The sequence below is a fragment of the Protopterus annectens genome, chromosome 2.part0 (genome assembly GCF_019279795.1).
Source record: "Protopterus annectens isolate FY-2018-M chromosome 2.part0, PAN1.0, whole genome shotgun sequence".
Lineage (NCBI taxonomy): Eukaryota > Metazoa > Chordata > Ceratodontiformes > Protopteridae > Protopterus > Protopterus annectens.
This window is the reverse complement of record NC_056728.1, coordinates 1,326,238,136-1,326,261,270: the sequence shown is the minus strand read 5'-3', so window position 1 is coordinate 1,326,261,270 and position 23,135 is coordinate 1,326,238,136. Positions and strand designations below refer to the sequence as shown.

Here is a 23,135-nt window from a genome sequence, read left to right as displayed (position 1 = left end):
ATATACAACAGTGAGAATGTATTGGGGGGGGCTAGAAGGAAAAATATAACAAAAGAGGATAGAGTTCTGAAGAAATTTTTTAAAATATTTCATATGGAAAATGTGAATTCAATAGTAGGAACTCTGAGAGAATTTACATATTATTCTCCAAGGTACAATAACTGGCGAGACTAGACTGTATTTCACGGGAGCATATGCATTTAATGGATATCTGTGACACATATCCAGTAACTCTTTTAGACTGTGAACTAATAATAACTAAAATTAAAATGCAGGATATTTTAGTAAAAATGAGGCAGTGGTGCTTCACCACTTACCTGTTAAAAAAGAGAGGAATTTAAGGAATGGGTGGTGGAAAATATTTGAGAGTTATTGGGGAAAATAGAAATGTCTTCAGAAGTTACAGCTGGTGACTAGGATAAAGTAAAAATGGAGTTTAAAAATAGGATTGAAATAAAAGAGCAAAAGGTATGGTTAAGAAGTAATAGAAATTACTTAGAAGAACTGACAGCGGTTAAAGTATTGCAGAATAAAGAGAATCTCACAGAGCAAGAGGAGGAGCAAATGCAGAATGCTAAAGAGAAAATAAGGGAGTATCTGGGTAATATGCATGAGTTTAGAAAGACTGCATTTAAGCAACTTTTTTATAACAATTCCAGAGCACAAAGGCTTTTAGCTCAAGAATTTGGGCAACAGAATGTTGAAAGGGTTTACCCAACTTTAGGGAATATATAACGGGAAAACTAACAAGATCCTATAGAGGTACCAGAGATATTCCAGAAATTTTATTAAGGGAACTATAATGATCCAGAGGGAAGCAGAATGTAAGAAAATGCCTCTGTTGTTGGTGGGTCTTGATGCAGATTAGGGCATTGGAAGCATTTGCATTTCCTGATAAAATAATAAGATTAGTTAGAAGGATATACAATGGATTGGAGGCAAGCATCAAAGTGAGAGGGTTGCTCTCGGATAAGCTGTGCTTGAACAGAGGAACTAAGCATGGGTGTCATCTTTCCCCTTTGTTATTTACTTTATATTTAGAGCCATTGGCAAAGAAAATAAGGGATGCAGAAATACAAGGATTTAATTGGTATGGTAATTAAGAAAAGATGGCTTTATTTGTAGATGGTATTATTTTGTACAGGATAAATCCAGAAAATTATATCTCAGTGTTGTTAAACATTTTGAGACAGTTTCAAGTCTTTTCGGGATGTAAAATTAATGAAGATAAAACAAAGGCTATAGCCGTAAATGATGTACCAACACAGAAACTGGTGGAGCAATACCCATTTTATGGGGACACAGGTTGAAGTATTTAGGAGTATGGATGAAAAGGGATTCTGTTATGGCTGCCAACGATATGTGGGAATAGACTAAAGAAAACCTATTACAAAAATTGAGAAACTGGAAACATTTATTTACGGATATGGATTGTAAGATACAAGGGTTGATCCTTCCAGTAGAACAAGGTGGTTTAGGTTTACCTGATTTGAAGGGATATATTAGAACTGCACAGTTAACACCCATATACATTACACAAACAGAAGGTTATAATTTGAAATGGAAAGGGATGATGATGATGAAGCAAGGGGAAAGTTCAAGAAATATAGAGAGGGTGGGATTCTGGATGCACATCTTTAAGGAGAATAATAACAACCATACAGAATGTTATATTCATAAAGTAGCAGAATGTATTGTAAGAACTAAGCCAGTATAATAATTTAGAAAGGAAATTTTATCAGTAGGGATTACTGCAAGTAGGGATACAGAAAAAAGGTAAGGATGGGGTGGTGTTTAAAGGAACTAAGATATTGGGAGTAAATAACTCAAGCAGGAAAGGTAATAGAATAGGATGAGGTCAAGAAGACATTTGGATTGCAGGCTAGAGACTGCCTTCCCTACCAAAGTTTGTTCTCAGGGTATAGGCAAAGCGAAAGGTGTAGGAGAATTTTAAGTAAAAGACCTGTTCTAGTAGAATTTTAGTTGAATCTAGAACAGAAGGAGCTTTTAAAAAAAAGATAATTCGTAGAGCATATAAATTATTGTATGATAGCTATAAGAATCAGAGAAGGTTAGAAAAGATTGGGAAGAGAGACTGGAAAAGTAAATCAATAGAAAACAATGGGAAGACATATATATGGCTCCCAAGTATGCAACAAAGTCGAGAAGGTTTAGGGTCTTTCTTTGAAGTGTTTGCATAGGTATTTTTATACCCTAAGCAGACTTCAAAGAATTTTTCCTCAGGTAGATACCAAATGTTGGAGGTGTGATGCAGAAGAAAGAGGTAAATGGGAACATATGTTTTGGAAGTGTAATGAGTTGACAGGTTTTAAAAATTCCCCACAGAGTACTCTTATCAGAAATGGTGTATGAGCAATTATCTGAAAATAGGGAAATGATTCTTTTGAGCTGTGATTCAGGATCTGAATTACCTAGACATAGTAAGGCCTTATTAATTGCAATTTTGTTGGCTTCCAAAACAAAAAAAACAGTTACTAGAAAATGGAAATCAAAGCCTACACCAACTATATTTGAGGTGTTAAATTCTATTAAACAGATAAAAAACTATAAGGAGGAGCAAATTACATAGAAGTAAATGGAAAGTGTGGGAACAATGCATGCATAATACTGCTCTGCTACTTTTCACCTGTATAGTAAACCAACATAGAAACAATGGTCTGCTTGTGTCCACCATCTTCTTAGACTTGTCAAAGGCATTTGATACCACGTCACACCAGCATCTGCTCGTTCGACTCTCTTCAATAGGACGTTCACAATACTACTTGTTGTGGTTTCTTAGATACCTATCTGGAAGGCAACAATCTGATAATTGACAGGAAATGTATTCATCCTTTTAACCAGTTACTACAGGTGTCTCTCAGGGCTGTGTATTGGGCCCTCTCCTATTTAATATATTTATTAATGACTTTTACACCTCCACTCACCATGCCAGTTTAGTTCGGTATGCACACGACTTAATATTAATATATGTGGCTTCAACAATAAATAATCTCCTAGACCTTACCCAGAAATCTTTCTCCCCCGTAAAAACCTGGCAAAAAGAATGAAACCTTGTACTCAACCCCAAGAAAACTAAGTTAATGCTTTTTACCTCAAAAAGTTATCAAAATCAAAACCAGTCTTTTACAGTAAAGTAAGCAAATAATGCTGTCTTTGAAACTGTAACTCACAGTAAACTTCTAGGCATTGTAATAGATGACAGTCTGAAATATGACCAGCATTTACTGCACACCATTAAACCTGTATACCAGAAACTAGGCTCAAGGGATTCCTTACAGATACTGTAAAAAAAAAAAAAAAAAAAAAAACTGTTGCCACTATTTTCTAATTGCTTACATTCTTATACACTGCTCCTAGCCTAACAATTTTAAACAATACTCAGAGAAAGAAACTTAACTCCTGCTACTATAAAACAGTTAAATTTGCCACCAGTCTCCCTCATAAGACCCACACTGCATACCTTAAAACAATTAAACTGGCTTGAACTGTACAAATACCTAACATATTCACAACTAACTACAGCACACAAAATCATTCATCATCCAGAAAAATGCCCTATAATACAAAACTTATTGCTGCCTTACTTTCCAGCAAGGGAACTCTGTTCTAGTAAGTTCATAGGTAGGTACTAGGCTGTCGGCCCAAGGGCCTACGTAAGCCTAGCCAGCAAGGTTTCATGGCTTACGCCACCCAAGAAAGTTATTTTCCTGTGCCACTGTCGAGCAGAGACACAGAAGTGATCCCCAGGGTGTATTTCCCATCCACTCATCAAGATTTTTCTTGAAGAGTGCTAATAAACTTTGCTTGACATAGATGGGTAGCTTGTTCCAGAGTATAGGAAGTCTCTGGGACAGGAATCTATCCCCCAGTGTGTCCTGTTTATTGTGGTGACAAGGTGACAAGGTTTAGGTCCCTAGAGCATGTAGCTCGGAGGGATTGGGATTTCTTTAGGTGTAGCATGTCCAACAGCTCTGGGTTTGACATAGCTTTATATGTTAGGCAGAGATCACCTCGGAGTAGGCGATATGCTACGGAGTAAAGCTGGAGTTTTTTGAGGCGGTCAGTGTAGGGCATTTGTTTGAGGCCAGTAATCTTCTTTGTGAGGTACTTCTGTGGCCTTTCCAGCTGCTGCAGATGTCTTGAGGTACATTCCAAAAGGGGCGTTGTACTCTATAATGGGTCTAATAAATTTTTATTACTTACAAATAAGTCAATAATGTCGAAGGAGTTTCACTCTACTCCAAATACGTTGCTAAACTCTGGAATAGTATCCTCACAAAAATGAAACTCCGATAAACTCAGTAGGTTTAAACGACTGCTTAAACAACATCTTAACCAATCCTGGTCCTGCACATGCTCATCACAAGTTTAAGACTTTGTATTCACTGCACGATACTCTCAAACTACTCTCCTTAAACAGAATACTCTCAACCTGTCACTGAAATGACAAAACAATTTTTATACGTAATTACTGCCTGTACAATTTACACAGTTGCATGCAGGCTTTCTTTTTAGTAACTTTCACCTTTGTAAAATCTTAGAATGTATAAATGTAAGTACTGTTTGTGTATAAATGTAAATAGAAATGTAACTATTATGTGTTTAACTGGAACTTAGTATAATGTAATGTAAATAAATGGAGCTTTTCTCCCCAGGCCTCTGCTGAAAATGGGCATTACCTAGTTGGATTTTCCATGTAAACAAAGACAAATAAATAAATAATGTTTAGGAGGGGGAATGATGTTTAAAGGAAGGCAGGAATTCAGAAATGCTTTGTAATGTTGGACTGATGATAATAGCAGAGAATATATATGTGATGTATGTTGTATTTAAATGGAAATATGTTAAAATGGACTGTTTTCTTTTCTGTTAATGTCTTTTTGCCTATATCTGAAGTGATATTTCAATCAAGGTTTAAAAAAAAATACTTATTTTCAGAAAATGACAGTCCTTATCATCTGGTCATCTGATCTGACTAATTGGTTCTTGATATGCGTGTCAGATCCGATCTGTCACAACTAATGCTCTAGACTTGAGCTCCTTTAAACTTTTCCATCCTGTAATATCCTAGTGTAGCATCTGTCCTAAGATTTCATTTGCTGCCATTGTGAATGAATATCTTCTGGTACATATAAGTGCTTGACCTTCTTCTTGTGGTGTTTATCATCTTATGTAGTGTTATTGCTGTTGCACCTTTTTAATAGAGAATTTCTGCATATTATTATTAGGGCTCCTTTACTTCTTCTGGGTCTTATCTGTCCTTGTTACTTCTTCTGGGTCTTATCTGTCCTTGTTACTTCTTAACTTCGTTTTCTCCTTCTCACATTGTGTAGGAGGGGAACCTGTCATCTCCACATTGTTCTTCCTTGTTAGTTCTAAGTTGTTAAAAACCCAACAAAATAGTTTTGAGACCGTTTTCTTATTTCGCTGTATTATTGCACTTTTGCTGCAGTTTTGTGCTAGTGTAGATTTTGTGTGTGCCTGTTTTTCTGTAGCAATGGAATGCTTTGACAGTATTTTTTCTAAATGTGTGAAGTGTGGTCATTCTATTCCAGGACACCAGTGATCTTATCCCCTGACTGCTCAATCTGGATGACTTTTAGGCCTCAGTTATCATCAGATCACATAAATAAGTTGATTCTCAAGTTCCTCCCTTAAGACCCTTCTGGCAAAAAACCTAAAAAGGAAAAAGGAAATTACAAGGAGAAGCAGAAAGTTAGAAATTAGAATGGGAATAAAGACAAGCTTCCTGAAAAGAAAACAAGGAAAGTGGACAGCTTCAGCCCTTTATCACCTCTAAAGGTTCCAAGGATAGATCGGATATCTTGTCCAGTGTACAAGATACAGCTTAACAGTGACTCCAGCTCACTCGGATTTGATTATAATTGTGGACAAATCTCTAAGTGACAGGCCAGCTGACCTACTTTTGGTAAGGAGCTCCCTCAGTTCTTATCTTGGACACCTTCAACTTTTTTCCTTAGGTCCTTCAAGAGTGCAATGGATATGGATTGGGAACGTATGATGAGGGACTTCTTGAAGACTTAAATTGAGATGGATGTCATTCCATACCCCCTATATCTTGGGTAGATCAGGCAGATCCTTCCTCATGCATTCTAGCACCTTCCCTGGTCCATGTATCAGCACCAGTGGTAATGGAGTCAAAACAGAACCTGTGGCCTCTGCTCCCATCTCTGATTTATCCTTCTGTTTTTGTGTGTCCTGGTGGCATATGGGTGTTGAGCTTTATTTGCCAACAAAGCTCCCTAAATTATAAAACATCAGTCCATGGGCTGTTGGCAAATAAAGCTCAAAGCCCATATGCCACCAGGACTTAATGATTGTGTTAGTATAGCTAGCTATTTGAGACTGCGTTCTTATTGTATGTAATTGAGTTTAATTATATGGGGGGAGCTTGTTCATTTAATTATTTAATGACTTAGAATAAGTGATTGTTTTTTATTACCATGTCACTGAATTTGAATGCTTTTTAACTGTGGGATATGTGATTTTGTATTATTCTGATGAAGTCTTTAGCTACAAACTGACGAAAGCGCTACATAAATCTACATTGGATTACTGTTCGTGTAGTGGTTCCTGGAATCTGGTTCTACCTTTTGAGGTTCCTTGCTTCTTCAGTTTTGATAGGATTCTAATCCCTACAAGACACGGGTCTATATTAGGAAGTCGAATGTTGAAAAAAGCAATCACTCTTACATCGATAAGCACTTAAAAAACCAAACTAAACTGTCACAAAAATGAATTCGTTAAAGGTATCTTAACCGTAATATACGATGCTCTAAAATTATACTTTTTTACCATAGATTATTCTAAACTTCTCAAATTAGTGAAAATGTTCCAAATCGGATCACAAGTAACATGACTAAAATAAAATAAAATAAAATGAATAAAATCTCAACCATCCTGACTACAATATACGATACTTTAAAAATATGTATACACGTAACAACTTATTCTAAACTTCTCAGACAATGCATAGGTTCAAAACCAAAATGCAAACATATAATACTAAAGTTAAAGTTAAAGTCTCAGACATTTTTAATTTGCATACATACACATATCTATGGTAAGAAAGTATAATTTTAGAGCATCGTATATTATGGTTAAGATACCTTTAACGAATTCAATTACTTAACTTTTTAATTGATTTGTTTTTGGCGCCCTTTTAGAATGAAGTATTCATGAATTTATAAATACAAGCGCCTATGTGAGTGGGGAACTGTTTTCTGAAGAAGTTCTGCAATTTAGCGGAACGAAAAACGTGGTGTATTTTTTGCGTTTAAGTATAATAAACGGTGTTAGTTGGAAGGCATCGCTTGTGGCATTTTTGTGACTCTTACTAATTGAAACCACAGAATGTCAAATGGCCAGAGCAGCAATTTTTTTCCGAGGGGAAAAAACTCGATGGGCCATTGCCAGGACTTTGCCGTTTTCTCCAATGTGGTGCGATCTCAGAGTTGGTATATTTAAGTAGGGGGGATGTGGGGGCACAGCTCCCCCACTTTATTTTGCCTGTGTATTTGTTTTTTTTTTCCTGGGAAAAAAATCGCTGTTCCGTATGTTCGATATTGTGTGGTTTCAATCTTTACTTGTTGATGTAAGAGCGTTCTCTCTTTTCAACATTCGACTTCCTAATATAGACCCCAAGACGCACCTTTTCTAAAGAGGCTGTTCGAGTTCTACAAGAGACCAGGAAAGCCAGGAAACCTAACACCAGGAAATCTTACACAGCCAAGTAGAACAGATTTTACATCTGGTGCCTTAAGTGCAAACTCCAGTCCCTTCTGTCAGCCCCCCCCACACACACACACACACACACACACACTACTTCAGTACTTGTGTGACTTGTTAAATTCAGGGTTGGTCAACTCTTACTTTAAGACTCACTTATCTGATATTAATGCTTGCCTACCTTTAGAGCCCCCTTATGTCCAGGACAGAATTAAACTTTTTATGAGGGGAAATTTACACCTTAAACTCCCAAGGAAATCTGTCACCCAACCACAGGACCTTAATTTTGTGTTGGAAAAACTCACTTTGCCTCCTTTTGAACCAACTGCTTCAGCTACGCTAAAATTCTACACTTGGAAAACAGTGCTCCTCCTGGCCTTGATTTCAGCCTGAATGGTCCTAAAACTCCATTCTATCATGGGTATTTCACTCTCCCTCATCTTCCACAAACACAGGGTAAACCTCAGGACCAATCATAGGTTCATAGGTTGGTACTGGGCTATCTGTCTGAAGGAAGGCATATATTAGCCCAGCCATGTTGTGTGGTATTCACTGCCCCTTTAGTAGTTCCCTAGACCCTTGTACTAGCAGCTAGTACCCTTGGCCCCTATCTAGTAGTGCTGTTGGTGTGATCCACCAATCCATCTTTCATGACAAGAGTGGTTAGTGAGGTAACCCTGAATTAAGGAATAGATCTGCCTATCTTTTTCCCCAAAATAGGGGGAAAAGAATATTGCACTCTTTATACATTCACAGATGGTTGAGGTTTTACCTGTACAAAACTAAGGATGTCAGAAAATAGATCAGCTGTTCATCTAATTTATGGATTCCAGGTTGGGACAGCCAGTTTCCAAACAAACTTTTGCTTCCTGGATCTCAGAGGCTATTTCCTTCTGTTACTGTCACCATGGAAAGACTTCATCCATGTAGCCAAAAATATACTCCACTCGAGCAGTGGCTCCATGAGGAGCATTCTACAAGGGGGTGGATACACATTTCATGGAAGCAGCTACCTGGTCATCTGTTCACACTTTCACAAAACATTATTTATTATTTTTATTTTATTTATTTTACATTTGTTAACCAGGAAGGTCCGACTGGATATTTGCCCATTTTCAGCGGAGGCCCAGGGAGAAAAGCTCCATACAGTAGACATAAGACAGACAACATAGTACACTGTAAAATACAAGAGAGAAATACAGTCCATATAAATTTTTCCATATTTGCATAATGAAACCATTCCACTATAAGAATAAATCAAGACAGAGGTTATACAATATATTTGTCGGTCATTTTCCAAGTTCCCAGCCCAACATTCAAGAGGTTCATATGTATTTGTGGGTTTCTTTGTAGGTTACATAAAATACGATCTAGATTTCACTTAAGCACATATTAGTACATAGTAATATAGGAGGGATTCAGAGACTTTGTTAAGAGACCCTAGTTGGGTGCACAGTAGTAGAGTGTGGGGAATTAGTCAGGGGTAGAGCAAGGACAAAGCCATCACAGAGTTAAGTACTGAGTAAGGTTCTTTTTAAATAGTTGTAAGGTTAGTTCTGTAGGAAGAGAGTTCCAGACTTTACCAACTGGGTTCATAAACAGAGCTTCCCCAGCTGAGTGGTTTGCTTTGAAGGTGAAAGCTAACATTTTGTTAGAGGATCGGAGCATTTTAAGGTTATGGTAGGGGCTGATGAGAGTTTTAAGATCGGGTGTCTGGTCTGGCTGGTAGAGGATCTTGTGGGCAATTATTAGCTGGTTAGTTAGTAGAAGGTTAGGTAGTTCAAGCCAGCTTAGTAGTTTGAGGTTGTGACAATGATGGGTCCTATAGGCAGAGGTGATGGCAAATCTGGCAATGTGATTATAGCAGGTTGCGAGCTTGTTCAGGGAGGTTTTATTCAGATTGGTGAATAAGGGGGAGGTGTAGAGAAGTGTGGATAAGAGATGAGTGCGAGCAAGAACAGTTCTGGCTAGGGGAGTTAAGAAGGGTTTGATTCTGTGTAGAGAGCCAAGTTTTTTATTTACTGTTTTGATGGTGTGGTTGATATGCAAATCAAACTTTAGGTTGTTGTCGACTATAACTCCTAGTAGTTTGGTTGAGGGGTCTGGTGAGATAATAGTGCCATTGTTAGATGTAATGGAGAAGGTTAGAGAGGATGTCTTACGGGATGGGGAGAACAGCAGCAGTTTGGTTTTTTGGGGGTTTAGTATGAGACTGCGATAGAGGAGACAATTTTCAACCATGCTAAATGTGTTTTGAGATAGTGTCAGTAGTTCTTCTGGGGTTGTGGCAGAACAGATTAGGGTTGAGTCATCCGCATATTGAATACAGGTAGTATCTGGTATTACTTTATGCAAGTCATTAATGAATATGGAAAATAGGAGGGGCTCTAAGATGGATCCAAGTGTTATAGGTAAGAGGGTAGATAAGTTACCTTTCCACAGGACTGCCTGTTGTCTACCTCCCAGATATGACTTAAACCATTGTATAGCATGAGTGTCTAGGGGGATTTTTTTCTAGGGTTTGCAGGAGAAGTTGATGGTTTACCATGTGGAAAGCATTGGAAAGATCTAGGAAGATGGCTGAGGAGAGTTTATTGCTATTACCGTTATGATTTATGGCATTGGTGAAGGAGAGTAGGGCAGTGGTGGTACTGTGGTTTGGTCTGAAGCCATGTTGAGAGTTTGACAATTGATTGTTATCAAGAAGATAGGCTAGGAGTTGTTTTTGGATACATTTTTCCAGGATTTTGGCTATAGAAGAGAGTATTACTATGGGTCTGTAGTTTGAGATGTCAGTGCAACTGCCTCCCTTGTGGAGTGGAATGATATGGGATATTTTCCAGGTAGTTGGAATGGTAGCTTCAGATATGGATCGGTTGATCATAGTGGATATATAGGGTAGGCTACAGCATCTGCTTTTTGTAGGTAGTCAGCTGGTAGGAGATCAGCGGCAAGGGTAGTTGGTTTTAGTTTTCTAATTAGAGGAAGGATAAATGAAGTTGAGACTGGTTGAAATTGGAAGGGAGTTTGGGTAATGGGTGTAGAGGCTAATGAATTTGGTGCACTGGGGGATAAGTTATTGGCTAGGTTTTGGATAGTTTCTGTAAAATAGCTATTGAAGGAGTTGACTACCTCTGCTGGAGAATGTGAGTTGTAAGTTGAGGGGACAGGGGTGGTAGATAGTCCTGGACGGAGCAGTGTGTTTAGAGTTGCCCAGAATTTATTTGGTTTGTTTTGGTGTTTCTGTTGTAGGTTCTGATAGTAGTTCTTTTTGTCGATAGTGACAGATTTTTTTTTGTGTCTTTCCTTAGTTTTCTATAATGGAGTTGATCTATGAGTTTTTTTGAGGCACGCCAAGTAGCCCAAGCTTTATTTCTTAGTAAGATTTTTTGCCTAGTTGCAGCTGTAAGCCATGGTGGGCTTTTGGTTTTAGTCCTAATGGTATGAGCTGGAGCGTGGCTATCTAGGATTGATAAGAATTTAGTATTAAAGTATTTAACAGCGTCTTCTAGTAGAAGATGCTTAAGTACTGACCAGTTGCAAAATTTAAGGTCTGTTTGGAAATTCTTAAGGTTAAAATTGTTCTTGTTCCTGATTGTTTTGTAGGTGGGTTGTTTGTGGATTTCAGCCTTTTGCCTGATAATATAGGTGAGATGGTGATCACTTATTATCGGGCAAGGTTCTGGCTTTATACATGAGTGGGTGATTGTTTATGAGTATCCAATCTAATATAGTTTCTTTATTGTTAGGTTTAGTGATCCTGGTGGGGGATGATATGACTTGTGAGAAACCATAAAGGTTAATGTGGCAAGTGGGGGGTTCAGAGGAGCATGAGTACCAGTCTCTATTAAAATCTCCGAGTACAATGGTTTCTTGGGGATAATTATTTGATAGCCAGTTTAGTATGTCCTCAAGTACTGATATGTTTTTGCCTGGGGGATGTAGACACAAATAATATATATACTTTTACTTTTATTGATGTGTAGTTTAGTAGTAATGATTTCAGCATTAGTATTTTGGAAAGGTTGGTGGATGTCAATGGTCATTTCTAGCATGGATTTGTAAAGAACAGCTACCCCCATTCCTTTTTAGAAGTACGGACGTGTCTAAATATATTGTAACCTGGTGGTATGACCTCATTATCTAAGGTGCTTGGTTTGAGACAGGTTTCAGTGTGAACTTTATTATTTAGGCTTCTGATGTTTAGATGGCTGACCAGGAGTGAGTTAGGATGTCTGTTTATAGGGGATGAGGTAGTATTGATTAGGTTCATAGGTTGGTACTAGGCTATCAGCCCTAGGGCCTATACAAGCCTAGCCATAACAATTCCCTGGCTATTTCTTCCCACACTATTTACTTCCCTGGACCCCTGCCTAGCAGGGCGACTGGCGTGATCCCCAGGGTGAATTTCCTTTCTCCCATCCAGTCGTCAAGGTTCCTTTTGAAGACGGCCAAAGAGGCACTCTGCTTGTCATGTGTCTCTGGGTCAGGAACCTTGTCATGTGTCTCTGGGTCAGGAACCTATCCCTCCAGCATGTTTTGTTTATTGTGATGACAAGGCTTAGATCCCTGGAGCATGTGGCTCTGAGGGATTGGGATTTCTTTAAATGTAGCATGTCCAACAGCTCTGGCTTTACCAGAAAGGCTCATCCAGATGCTGCTACACTTTGCTGTGAATGAAAGGTTAGCTTGCTTTTATTTTTTGTATTTTGTATTACTTTATTGCCTTTCTATATTTTTAATACTGTGGTTTGTTTTCTTTACCTTGTGTTTTACTTGCATTCGGCTTTAACAGCATATTAAAACCTCAAAAGAGACCACAGCTCTGTCTCTTCTGAGTCAGGCAGAAATTTTTTCCCGCCCTCCCACCCAGTTACAGTTGTCTTGCTACGCCCTCCCACCCAGTTACAGTTGTCTTGTTAAATACCACTGTCTTTCTAGTTACCTGTCTCTTATGTTAATCTGACCATATATCTCATTTCCTCTCTACTTTCACTGGCTTGTGTGAGTAATCACAAAATCATCATTTTTGAAATCCCTGCCCTTCAACTATTTAAATTTATTGGCCATCCTACTTATTCCATAGTACCAGAGTACAAAAGTGACCATCCCTTTCAATCCATCTTGCTGTTTTAAAAATAGTAACTCTCCACTAAACCTTAACAGGTAAAACTTAAGTTACCTACTTTCACATCTAACTTCACTAGTGCACACTCCAGTGTGCATTTTTTTTTCATCTTACCTTTAAGCATCCCTGTGACTAGCACTTGCTCTAATACCTGCTAGAAAGCACTAGGAAGCCTTAAACTGATAGAAGCACTCAACTCTCCTTGTTAATAAGAAGAAGTTAATAGTAGGCACCAAACAGCCTATAATTGCAAAGTACCTTGCTAAGGTAAGGGAAAACAGCTCCTGTACTTTACAAAAAAAAAAAAAAAAAAAAAACAAAAAGCACCAAATCAGGCATGTCCAAGGGTCAGCTTCCTTCTCCTGTCCACCTGGTGAATCTGGACATACTGGGGCAGTGCAGTAATTCCCTCATGTACACAGACAACCCTCTCCTCCTACCACCCAACACTACAACCTGTGAGAGATGCACTTACATAGCCAAAATGGAAGCAAAGCTCTCTCCACCCAAGATTGTGCTAGACAGTCAAGAGGAGAAGGTTAACACCCACACTACACCTCAAGCAACACATAGCCCTTCTAAACCCACACCACCAACACCCACATATAGCAACACTAAATCCACATATGCAGAGGCCCTTAACTGTAACCTGCCCAAGCAACAAGGACCTCTGAAGCTGAAACACAAACAAACACCAATCACAACCAATGTGTCACATAGTTCACATCACCAGTGTGCCACCCAGCAACAACCCCTAAGGCAAGACAATGTACCTAACACTTTAGTCATAGGTGACTCTATAGTCCGGCACACTGATGTCCCACTCACCAGGTTGAACAAGGAGAAAATTACAGTCAGCTGCCTGTCGGGTGCCAGGATCCACCACATAACGTATGCACTCAAGTCACTCCACAACAAGTACAAATATGACTCTGTCATTGTCCATGTTGGAGTGAATGACTTGAGACGTTCCTCCCTGGACTACATGAAAAGAGACATGGAAGAGCTCTCAGATCATGTGGCCCAGGCAGGTATGACCCTAGCCCTGAGTAGCATCCTGCTTTCGCCCAGATGCTAGAGTTATTGGTAGAGGATGGAACTGGGTTTGGGTGGATGTCTCCATCCATGGTGAGATTACTTTGAGATTTAATGATTAATTTTAGAAACTTATAAAGAAGGTTTTGGTATTTTTTAATTTTTGGTTTGATGTAGCGATTTTTAATAGCATTGATGAGGTGTTTGATGGGGTAGCTAAGAGGGGAGTAAGTAGATGTTCTAGTTGATTAGGTACAGGCAGTGTGATAGTATGGCTTCTTGGGGAGTGAAAACCATGAATTCGTTGTTGTTCATAAGCAGTTAGTATGTAAGGGATAAGCAATAGTGGTATTACGGAGTAGGTCAACAGTAAGTTGAATGTAGGTAGTATTGGGGGTAGTATTGGGGGTAGGGGTGGAGGTAATGGGGTTTGAAGTAGAAGGAGAGTAATTAGTGTGGGTGTGGTGCTTTGTGTTAATTGTTTCTTGGTTTGTTGATTGGTTGTTAAGACGGGGGTGTGGTCAGGTAGTATAAGTGTAAAGATGCTGAGGGCTGATGGGAATTGGGGGCAGGGTTGAGGAGCGGAGTGAGCATGCAGGGCAAACGGAGCGGGTAGAGCCAAGAAGAAGTGAGGACTGTAAAAAAACTATCAGTAACTGCAGGTCATACACTTAAATAAGGAGCTGGCTAGAGCTATGTTGTAAGGGAAATAGTGTAGGCAAGGCTTAAATTTGGGTTGGCTAGTCCCGGAGGATAGAGGGAGTTAACAATAAAACAGATGGGGGAGAAATAGTGGAAATAACTGCTATATTTAGGTAGAAACTTAGGGAGAATAATGCTGTGCGAACGGTTTGCCATGGTCTATGCTGCCACCTAGTGGCAAAAGGCGATGGCAAACTGAAGGATAGAGTAGTTCTCATACACTTTAATAAGGCTATATTAAAAACTAGAGGGGTGAGAGTGGAAAGCGGCCTGCGGTAGGCTGCTAACGCACACACAGGAGGTCAGGCTAACAACTACAGGTAGTATTTTACATTACATTACAAGCTAGACGTCTTCTCCAGGCCCAGGGCAGTGTTTGCCAGCACTATTCTGTCTGGCTTCCTGTTTGATCTCCTTTTCCTCTTAAGCCTGCCACCCTTCTCTCTCTCTCTCTCTACAGCTCTGGGAATCACCCATCTGTTAAGCATACTGCAACACTGACTCAGTCAGGAGGCAGTACAGTTGTATAAAAACTGATCACTGTTACAGTATTCCTTTCCTTTTACCTTATCTCCCTTCTCTTCTTATCTCTCCCTGTTGACGCAAACACTATGCCTTACACTCACAGACTCGTCATCACAGGATATTACAGCCTTTCTGAGGAGAAGTTGTTTATCCTTTTCAGACTAAGCCCTTCCTAGCTGACCAGTCAACCTTCTTGGTTTTCTTCAGGCTGCTGCTGGCTTGAAGATAGTCTGAGGGTCTCATACGTACATCTGACATTTGATGCCTACAAGGTAAGACCATTATCTAGACGTACGTCCTAGGAAGGTAAAGGTTTGATGCCCCAACCAGACGTCAGCAAACTACAACCCATCTGTTAAGAATGCTGCAACAGTGATCAATAGGACATCTACTGTTATGGTAAGTTCTTACACAACTGTATTTTCCCCTTATATTGCAGAAATTTCAGGACCTTTTGGCTCGTATAGTGATTTCTGTTCAAAATAGACGTGCCTGTAGTTTGTATTTGAAAAAGCAGGAAAGGACTAGATTTCACCTCTATGCCAAGAAGCCATGTAGGTTTGGTAGTAGGTGATAACGTCATTTTCTGATAACAACGGATATTCCTGGAAATAACTACCTAGCTGACAGGCTCAGCAGATCTGTTATGATGATGTATGAGTGGTCTTTAAATCCATTGGTTACTCACCAGATTTTCAGCCACTGGGGTCAGTCATGCTGCAGTTTATTTGCCTCCCAATCAATGTTAAATGCATCAACTACTTCACTCTTCCTCTCCCCCAAGAGACAATCTTTGAGAGATGTTGTGGTTGGGCAGTAGTCTTTTGAGCTTATTTTTGCCTTTTCCCCTCATGTTATGATTTCTACAGTAAACAGCAGTATGCAAAGCCATTCTGATCCTTATTACTGCATGTTGGCCTCGGCAAGCTTGGTTTCCCATGTTAAGACCTCAGCTCAAGAATTGCCCATGGCTTTTAGATTTACGACAGAATCTCTTATCTCTCCTGTCTGGGCAACCTCACTCCAACCTTCTCAATGTCAGGATAACCACTTAGTTTCTCCAATTCCCTTAAATGCCATTGGCCCTTCTTTATCTTGGAATGTTATTCATATTCCTGCTGCATCTCAAAAAGAATCCACTAACAAGGTTGATCATAGTAAATAAAAACGATTTTGCTCTTCAGGCAGCCAGTTTAGTAATTGATCCTTTCACTGCTTCTGTCCCTGACATTTTACAGCTTCCTTCAAGTTTATTCGATGCATGCTGTAGTCATTCTACAATTAAAGTCCAATTAACTGCTATATCTAACTACTGAATTGGATTTGACCCCTATTCTATAGCTTTTCATGGATTATGTAAGGCTTTCTTATTGGACATATTTCTTCTTTGTCCCTCGAAAAAAGAAACAGTTCCTCCTTGGGACCTCAGTTTTGTCCTAGAAGTCTTAATAATGAGTCTTCTGAACCTGCTTCTTCTGCACAATTGAAAAATTTGATCCAGAAGATCTTGTTCCTAGTGGCAGTTATTTCAGCAAGGAGGGATTCAGAATTACAAGTCATCCAACAAAGAAGAGAACATTCTGCATACAGTCGATGTTCACAAACAGCTAAGATCCTGGATACTTTACAGGTAACTGCTGAAGTTAAAAGAAGAATAAAAATGTCTATGCAGGGAAATAGTTGTAGAGTTTCCATTTGGGTAGTATATGAATGTATGTGGAACTAAGTATACATTTGTAGATGGAGCCATGAATGCAAATTAGTAATTTAGTTGTAGGAGATGATGGGCCTCATTGCCATCTGAGTTGGTGGAGTTTCTTTCTTTCTTTTTTTACTCACTCACTGAGAAATTTAGTTGCTGTTGTATAATCTTTTAATTGTTAGTTCTGTACTCTCTTGTTTATAGTATGCGTTTTAAATGTGAGCTGCTTCATCTAGTCTGTGCCTGAAAATGCTCAGTTTTGCAGTAAAATTAAACAAAGACAAATACAGAAATAAATATCTATCTAAGTAAATAAATAAATTGTAATACACACACACACACATATATATATATATGGGTCACACACACACACACACACACACATATATATATATATATATATATATATATATAATTATATATGTATATAATTATATATATACATACATAATGCTGGACTCAAACTTGTTTGATTGTAGATGTGAGAATGTTTTACAGTGGACATCAGAGGCCTGCTTTTGCATTAATGATTGTGCATTGATCATGTTAATGAAGAATGATAATGAAGAAAACTTGCAAACTAAGCAATTATGTGTCTTGTTCCGTAGGATATGGACATGCATTATGATGTAACAAATACACCTGCCATGGCTCGGACATCAAATCTTAATGAAGAACTTGGCCAGGTATGTAAAACTCATTTTGTTTTTCAGCATGTTGCCACTTTTGCATGAAGTATGCATGGAATAGTTTGGCAAATGTTCTTTTTAGTCATTATACTCTCTATGTAAATGAATCCAGATATTAAAACCTTAATTCAAAAATAGATAATTTTTCCTAATGCATGCTTTTGTTGACTATTGGTAACTGTAAATAAAGTAATCTGAGGCTGTAATATGTGTGACATATAACAGGTAGCATATATGGCTGGGATTCATTCAGATGCATTTCAGGGAGGTGTCAGCTTCCGTCATATAGAGAAAATACAGTGTAGTGCAGAGTAAACATAAATAAATAATAAAGGACATATTCAGGAAGGTGAAAGGATGCTGTCCTTTAAAGAGCTAAATGAGGTGGAAAGGAAACAGTGCAAGTGAAATGGTTTGAATTATCAGTGGGTTTACAAAGAAGGTAAAGGAACAAGCTCGCATTTTTCCAAAAAACTCGTACAAATGCATACAGGATGCGGTGTGTTGGCCTGAGCAACCTCCAGCAGTGGCAGGCTGCCATAATATGCTTGAAAGAAATAAAGATGTAGCAGATGTGAAGGACTAGTGAACTGGTGCCCAGATTAAAGATCTGTCCTTTTTTAGGGAAAAAGCCCCCATTTTATGTGTATGGAGATGGGCGGAGGGGAGGAGTGAAAGGCATGAAGGGGAAGGAAAGAAAGGGAGGAGTGTATGCAGTAGGTGGGTAAAACTGCTGTATGACACAGAGATGAACAGGGTTGGATATACATGCACAAAGTGGAGAGATGTGGGATACACCTACACATAAAAAACAAGGGAAGATAAATAGCTAGTTACAGGTTAGAGGCACTGTTAAGGATACAGCTCCCCAAGAGAGGGACTTTACTAAGACCAGTAGATAGATGTCCTGCATCCAGTTAGCTGATGGCAGTGGTGACATCCACCTGTGGGATGACTGGATGGCATCAGCCAACCAGTCCAGTGCCAACAACAAAAGGGTTGATGTGTGGCAAGCCAGAGTGCCATCTTCCAGTCAACCAATGTCTACACCAGATGCTCCAGGACTGACTGAGATGGAGCAGGTGATTGAGATGGTCTGCCTGTCTCAGATGTGCCAGTACCCTCCCCTGGTGAGGAACACACAGCCCGTTCACCCATCTCAGCCACAATTTCAGCTGGAGCAACAGTGGGTGATGGTGATGTGCCTGTGGTATTAAATGATCATTGTGACCTGCAGAGGGTTGGTACATAAGGAAGGATGCTGTTAATGAGGAGCCATAGCCGGTGCACCTTATATATTATGTTAGTAGAAATAGGTTGGCCCTTACCCCACTTTGCCATTAGTCTCTGCTGCCTCCCATGACAGCCAGCAGTGTATGCTTTATTGTGTCCATGTTGAAAGACAGAAAAAATGTGCAAGTCATCACATACTACATACAGATGTGATGTCGTGCAGATTAAAGTACAAAGCTTCAGCTCCACACATACATGCAAGCATGCAGACACTTGAGATGGTGGCTGCAGTCCACGACACATACTATACTACTATGTGCCTTTATAATTAAGTAGAAATAGGTCAGAGTGCTGACAGCTGGGACAACAGTCTGCACTATCACATGTAGGTAGAAAGGAGCAGAAGCTGCAGCACCACTACAAGTATGAGTAATGAAGTAGAGGCATGCAAAACAAGCCACACTTCTTCAGGGCAATAGCCATGTGCCCTGCCCCACAAACCAGCAGAGTGCCACAACAGGACAGCTGCCAGTAACACAACATGCAGACAGTCACCTCCAGCAACCAACCTAGTATACCTTGGTATCTAGTAGAAAAAAACTGTCTTACTAGGAATAGAGCTGTGAAAGACAGAAACACAGGTTAATAGCTGCTATATGACACATGCTTTATTGTACCTCTTGGGGTGTCCCTGCCTCATCTCTGCTTCTTATTCCCATAGATCTTGAGGGTGGCTGTACCACAGGTCGTCATGCTGGTGCCTGCATTACTTGCTGGTGTGGGTGATGCCAGCTGGACAGCTAGTTTGTCAGGTCATATCAGGCATCGATTTGCATAATGTTGCAACAACTGTACCATGAATTTTCTGTTTGGGAGAAATAGCATAATTTTACTTTCTTTACTACAACAGGCAAGTACTGTTCTTGGGGCACTAGCATTGGCAGCCATCACCACAGATCAGCAACAATACTAAATGGCAGCTTGAGAATCACACCCTACACAGGGCTTTGATTTGCTACTAGCATATCTTAGTGTAGCATAGTGCAAATACATGCTTAGCCTGCCTGTAGGTGTGGGCATGCACAAACAGTTAAAGCAGCTGAACACACTGATTCATTTCTGTGAAACATCCCATTTAGCAGATAATGACAGGATCTAGCTTCATTAGCATATATGGGACAAACTGCTGGACATTAACATCTTTAATGAGAAAGCCACCATGTTTGAAGCTCAAATGTGCCGTAAGGAAACAGCAGCAGCAGAATTATCTGAGCAGCTTGAGGCACCATCTGATAGCACAGAAGCAACAATTCTACAAGATGGAACCCGTAGGAGGTACACAGTGATTACAATATTATGGTAAAGGGTATTTACTCTGTGTAATATACATTGAATACAAACTGGGAATATCCTTTTGTAACCACAGGGCATTACAGTTTTACGGCAGACACCGTCATGTATTGTATATTTGTAGGAAGCACCATTGATATGATCACACCTACAGATTCTGTGGACAGGACAAGTCGAGGTAAGCACCTGGGCAGGGTGTGGCAGTGATACTGATACACACATCAAGTTACAATCCTAGTATTTATTGAAACTGTTTCTCTCCCTATTAGATGTTGCTAGAACCATTGCCATGGGTGACACTGTGGTCTCCCTGCACCTGCTACTGTAGAGAATGCACACTATCGTATGTCTACTTAATTGTACAGGAACATGGTAGTGTAGTGTGTGACCAGAGCACTGCATCTGATATGCAGATACCCACATTGTGACAGGCTACCAGTTATCCAAGGCAACAGTCATTGTGACAGAGAGTCCCAGATATGCCTTTGGCTCTAAACATTAGTCAGCAGATGTGCAGACTGCAATCCAGGCAGAGTCTTCAACTACCCACACTGAACTTGAGGTGATTGGCATGTTGCATAGCCTCCAGAAGGATGGTGCTTAGCACTTGCAAAGCCTCAGTCAGACAATGGAGTCCAAGAACAATGTCATGACTGGACTTAAATGGGGTATGATTGCACACATTGTGTTCATGACCTCTTCCATGGTAAGGTTAGCCAGAGTCACAACTGACTACCATACTGCATTTGTTGCCCATGGTTGAGAGCATATGCATAGCTTTTGTGGCCACACAGAATGACCTTTGCAGGGAGCACAGTCTGCATCATCCCTTGCTAGGGTATCACCATACCCCTCCCCACTGGTGGGGACAGCTATGCTGTAGAGCCTTCCAGGGTAGGATATCTTGAATGTACACCTCCGACAGGTTCCATTCCATTAGTGCTCCCATGTATGTTTCCCAGAGGTGTTCTATGCCAGCTGTGTGTGCTAGTGTCAGGGGCCACTCTGCATGGACACAGAGTGCCCCTGTGTTATATTACGTATGTTAAGGGAGCTGCCATCTGTGGTGTTTTATACACGGCTGTTTGATTCTCTTCAGAGAATGTAGTTATTTTTTCATGTCATTGGCAGGTGAATCATGCATCACTTTTACTCTTAATTGTGCAACACTGTAAATCATTTTCATCTCTTGAAGGGGGTTATTGGGGCTACAAGCTTATATAATGGATTTAATGGTTACTTTTATTTTTAATGGCAGTAGTTACTGAAACCAGTTTATTTGTGGTTGGAAACATCATTTCTGTTGTAAGCCATGGAACTGCTTTTAGTTGGATTTGGGACCTTTATTAATAAAATGTGATTTTGCACATTTATGAATGCTGGATTTTGTGTTTAATGACTTGGATATTTGTTTCTACCCACCCTGCCTAGAGATTCATGCACCAGATGAGTTTGGTTTGCAGGTCTATATACATAATACAGACACACACTCATCTATATCTGTGTGTTACATTCAGACAATCTAACCATCAATTTATCTATTCACAAGATGACTAAAAAAGTGATCTAATCATAGCTGATCTAATACTCTATAGAATATTTTACGAGTTATGATACTGATACTAAGGAAAGTTTTATAATTGTTGATAAATGGTATTAGTTTCCTTATAGATTTGTAAGTAATGCTGCAGTTTGCTTAATCACAGTGTGTTGGATTGTCTGAATTAGTGGTGCACTTCCAGCATTTTTCCCCTTTCTACTGCTGTAGTGTGACAGTGGAGTTGTATATAATTTAGAGGGGTGGGGGGTGCAAGCGGGCTTTTCCCGCTGCAAGACCATTTTTGTCATAATGTTTTTTGAGTTATGCTTTGTTAGATGAAGTGTTGGAACAGTTGTCTTTAGATGTGCTGAGTTTAGATTAAATGACAGACACACACACACACACATATATATGTATATATATATATATTCAGTGTATACTGCCATATAGATAGATATGGCTTTGTGTAAGGTAATTGGTGTTACAAAACATTGCTGCACTGAATATTGACACAAAATAATCTAACTTGAAAATTCTGACATTAGAACGACATGCTCAAAGACATAAATATGGTGCTTGCAAATCAGGAAGCACTGCTTTTTTTGTTGGGATGGGTGCAAGCTCCCCTGCATCTGTCATGTCGGAACATATTATCCAACTCTCCTACTACAGTGATCTCACAGTAGCATGGTAAATTAGCTAATATGTAGATCAAAAACACCAAAAATCAGGAGAAAACCAGGTCTTTTAGCATTAAATGATTTAATTCTCTATTCGTCAAAGGTGACTTCATCAGAAATACAATTTGCTATTACAGAAACACACTTAAAATACTGTCAGCAAGTGAACTATTAATTGTATAACAAGCTGTTCAACTCATGAAACAATTATTCAGTTGAAGTGAACCATCAGTTAACTTAGTCCCATAGACTACTGTTTGCAGTAAAAGATACATCTAAGTAAAAACTTTATTTTTTAATATTAACTTTTCTGTTTTTTAAAAAACATTTTATATTGCCTGTGTCAGCCCAGGATTTATGTAAGAATCCAATCTCAGTTGCCATATTGCTTCTTTTTGTTCTACTTCGTTCCTATAATCACATGCATGTAGATGCGTGTGTGGCTCTTATGGAAGCATCTTTGTTCCTCTGCAAGCTGTCTTTTGCTGTGAACATATCCAGGATATTTCCTTAGGTAACTATATTTCTTATAAAAGTATATAGTTTTGTTTCTTTATTTCCTTCTCCAAGTATCTGTCTAATCTCCTTTCATCATCTCTTCCGTTTAAAGCTTAAATGCTTTCTTGTGGCATTCCTGTTTTACATATTTTCTGTTGATCTTTGGGCCCAGAATTGCTTACCTCATAGTAGGTGATTCTGAGCCTCTGTCTTTAGATTTAACTACCAACTGTCAAAATGTTTTAAAACTACTGAAACATCTGTGTTCAGGGCATATATATTA

General features: G+C 39.3%; 1 protein-coding gene across 3 annotated transcripts in view; it reads left to right on the top strand.

The window, feature by feature from the left end:
• The window catches only part of ATP8A1 (ATPase phospholipid transporting 8A1), a 3,191,789-nt gene that overhangs the window by 1,494,618 nt on the left and 1,674,036 nt on the right, over positions 1-23,135 (top strand). For all 3 annotated transcript variants that reach the window (XM_044061519.1, XM_044061518.1, XM_044061517.1), the window contains exon 13: positions 17,471-17,548. In XM_044061519.1, coding sequence (XP_043917454.1) covers positions 17,471-17,548 — 78 coding nt within the window. The remainder of the gene's footprint in view (positions 1-17,470; positions 17,549-23,135) is intronic.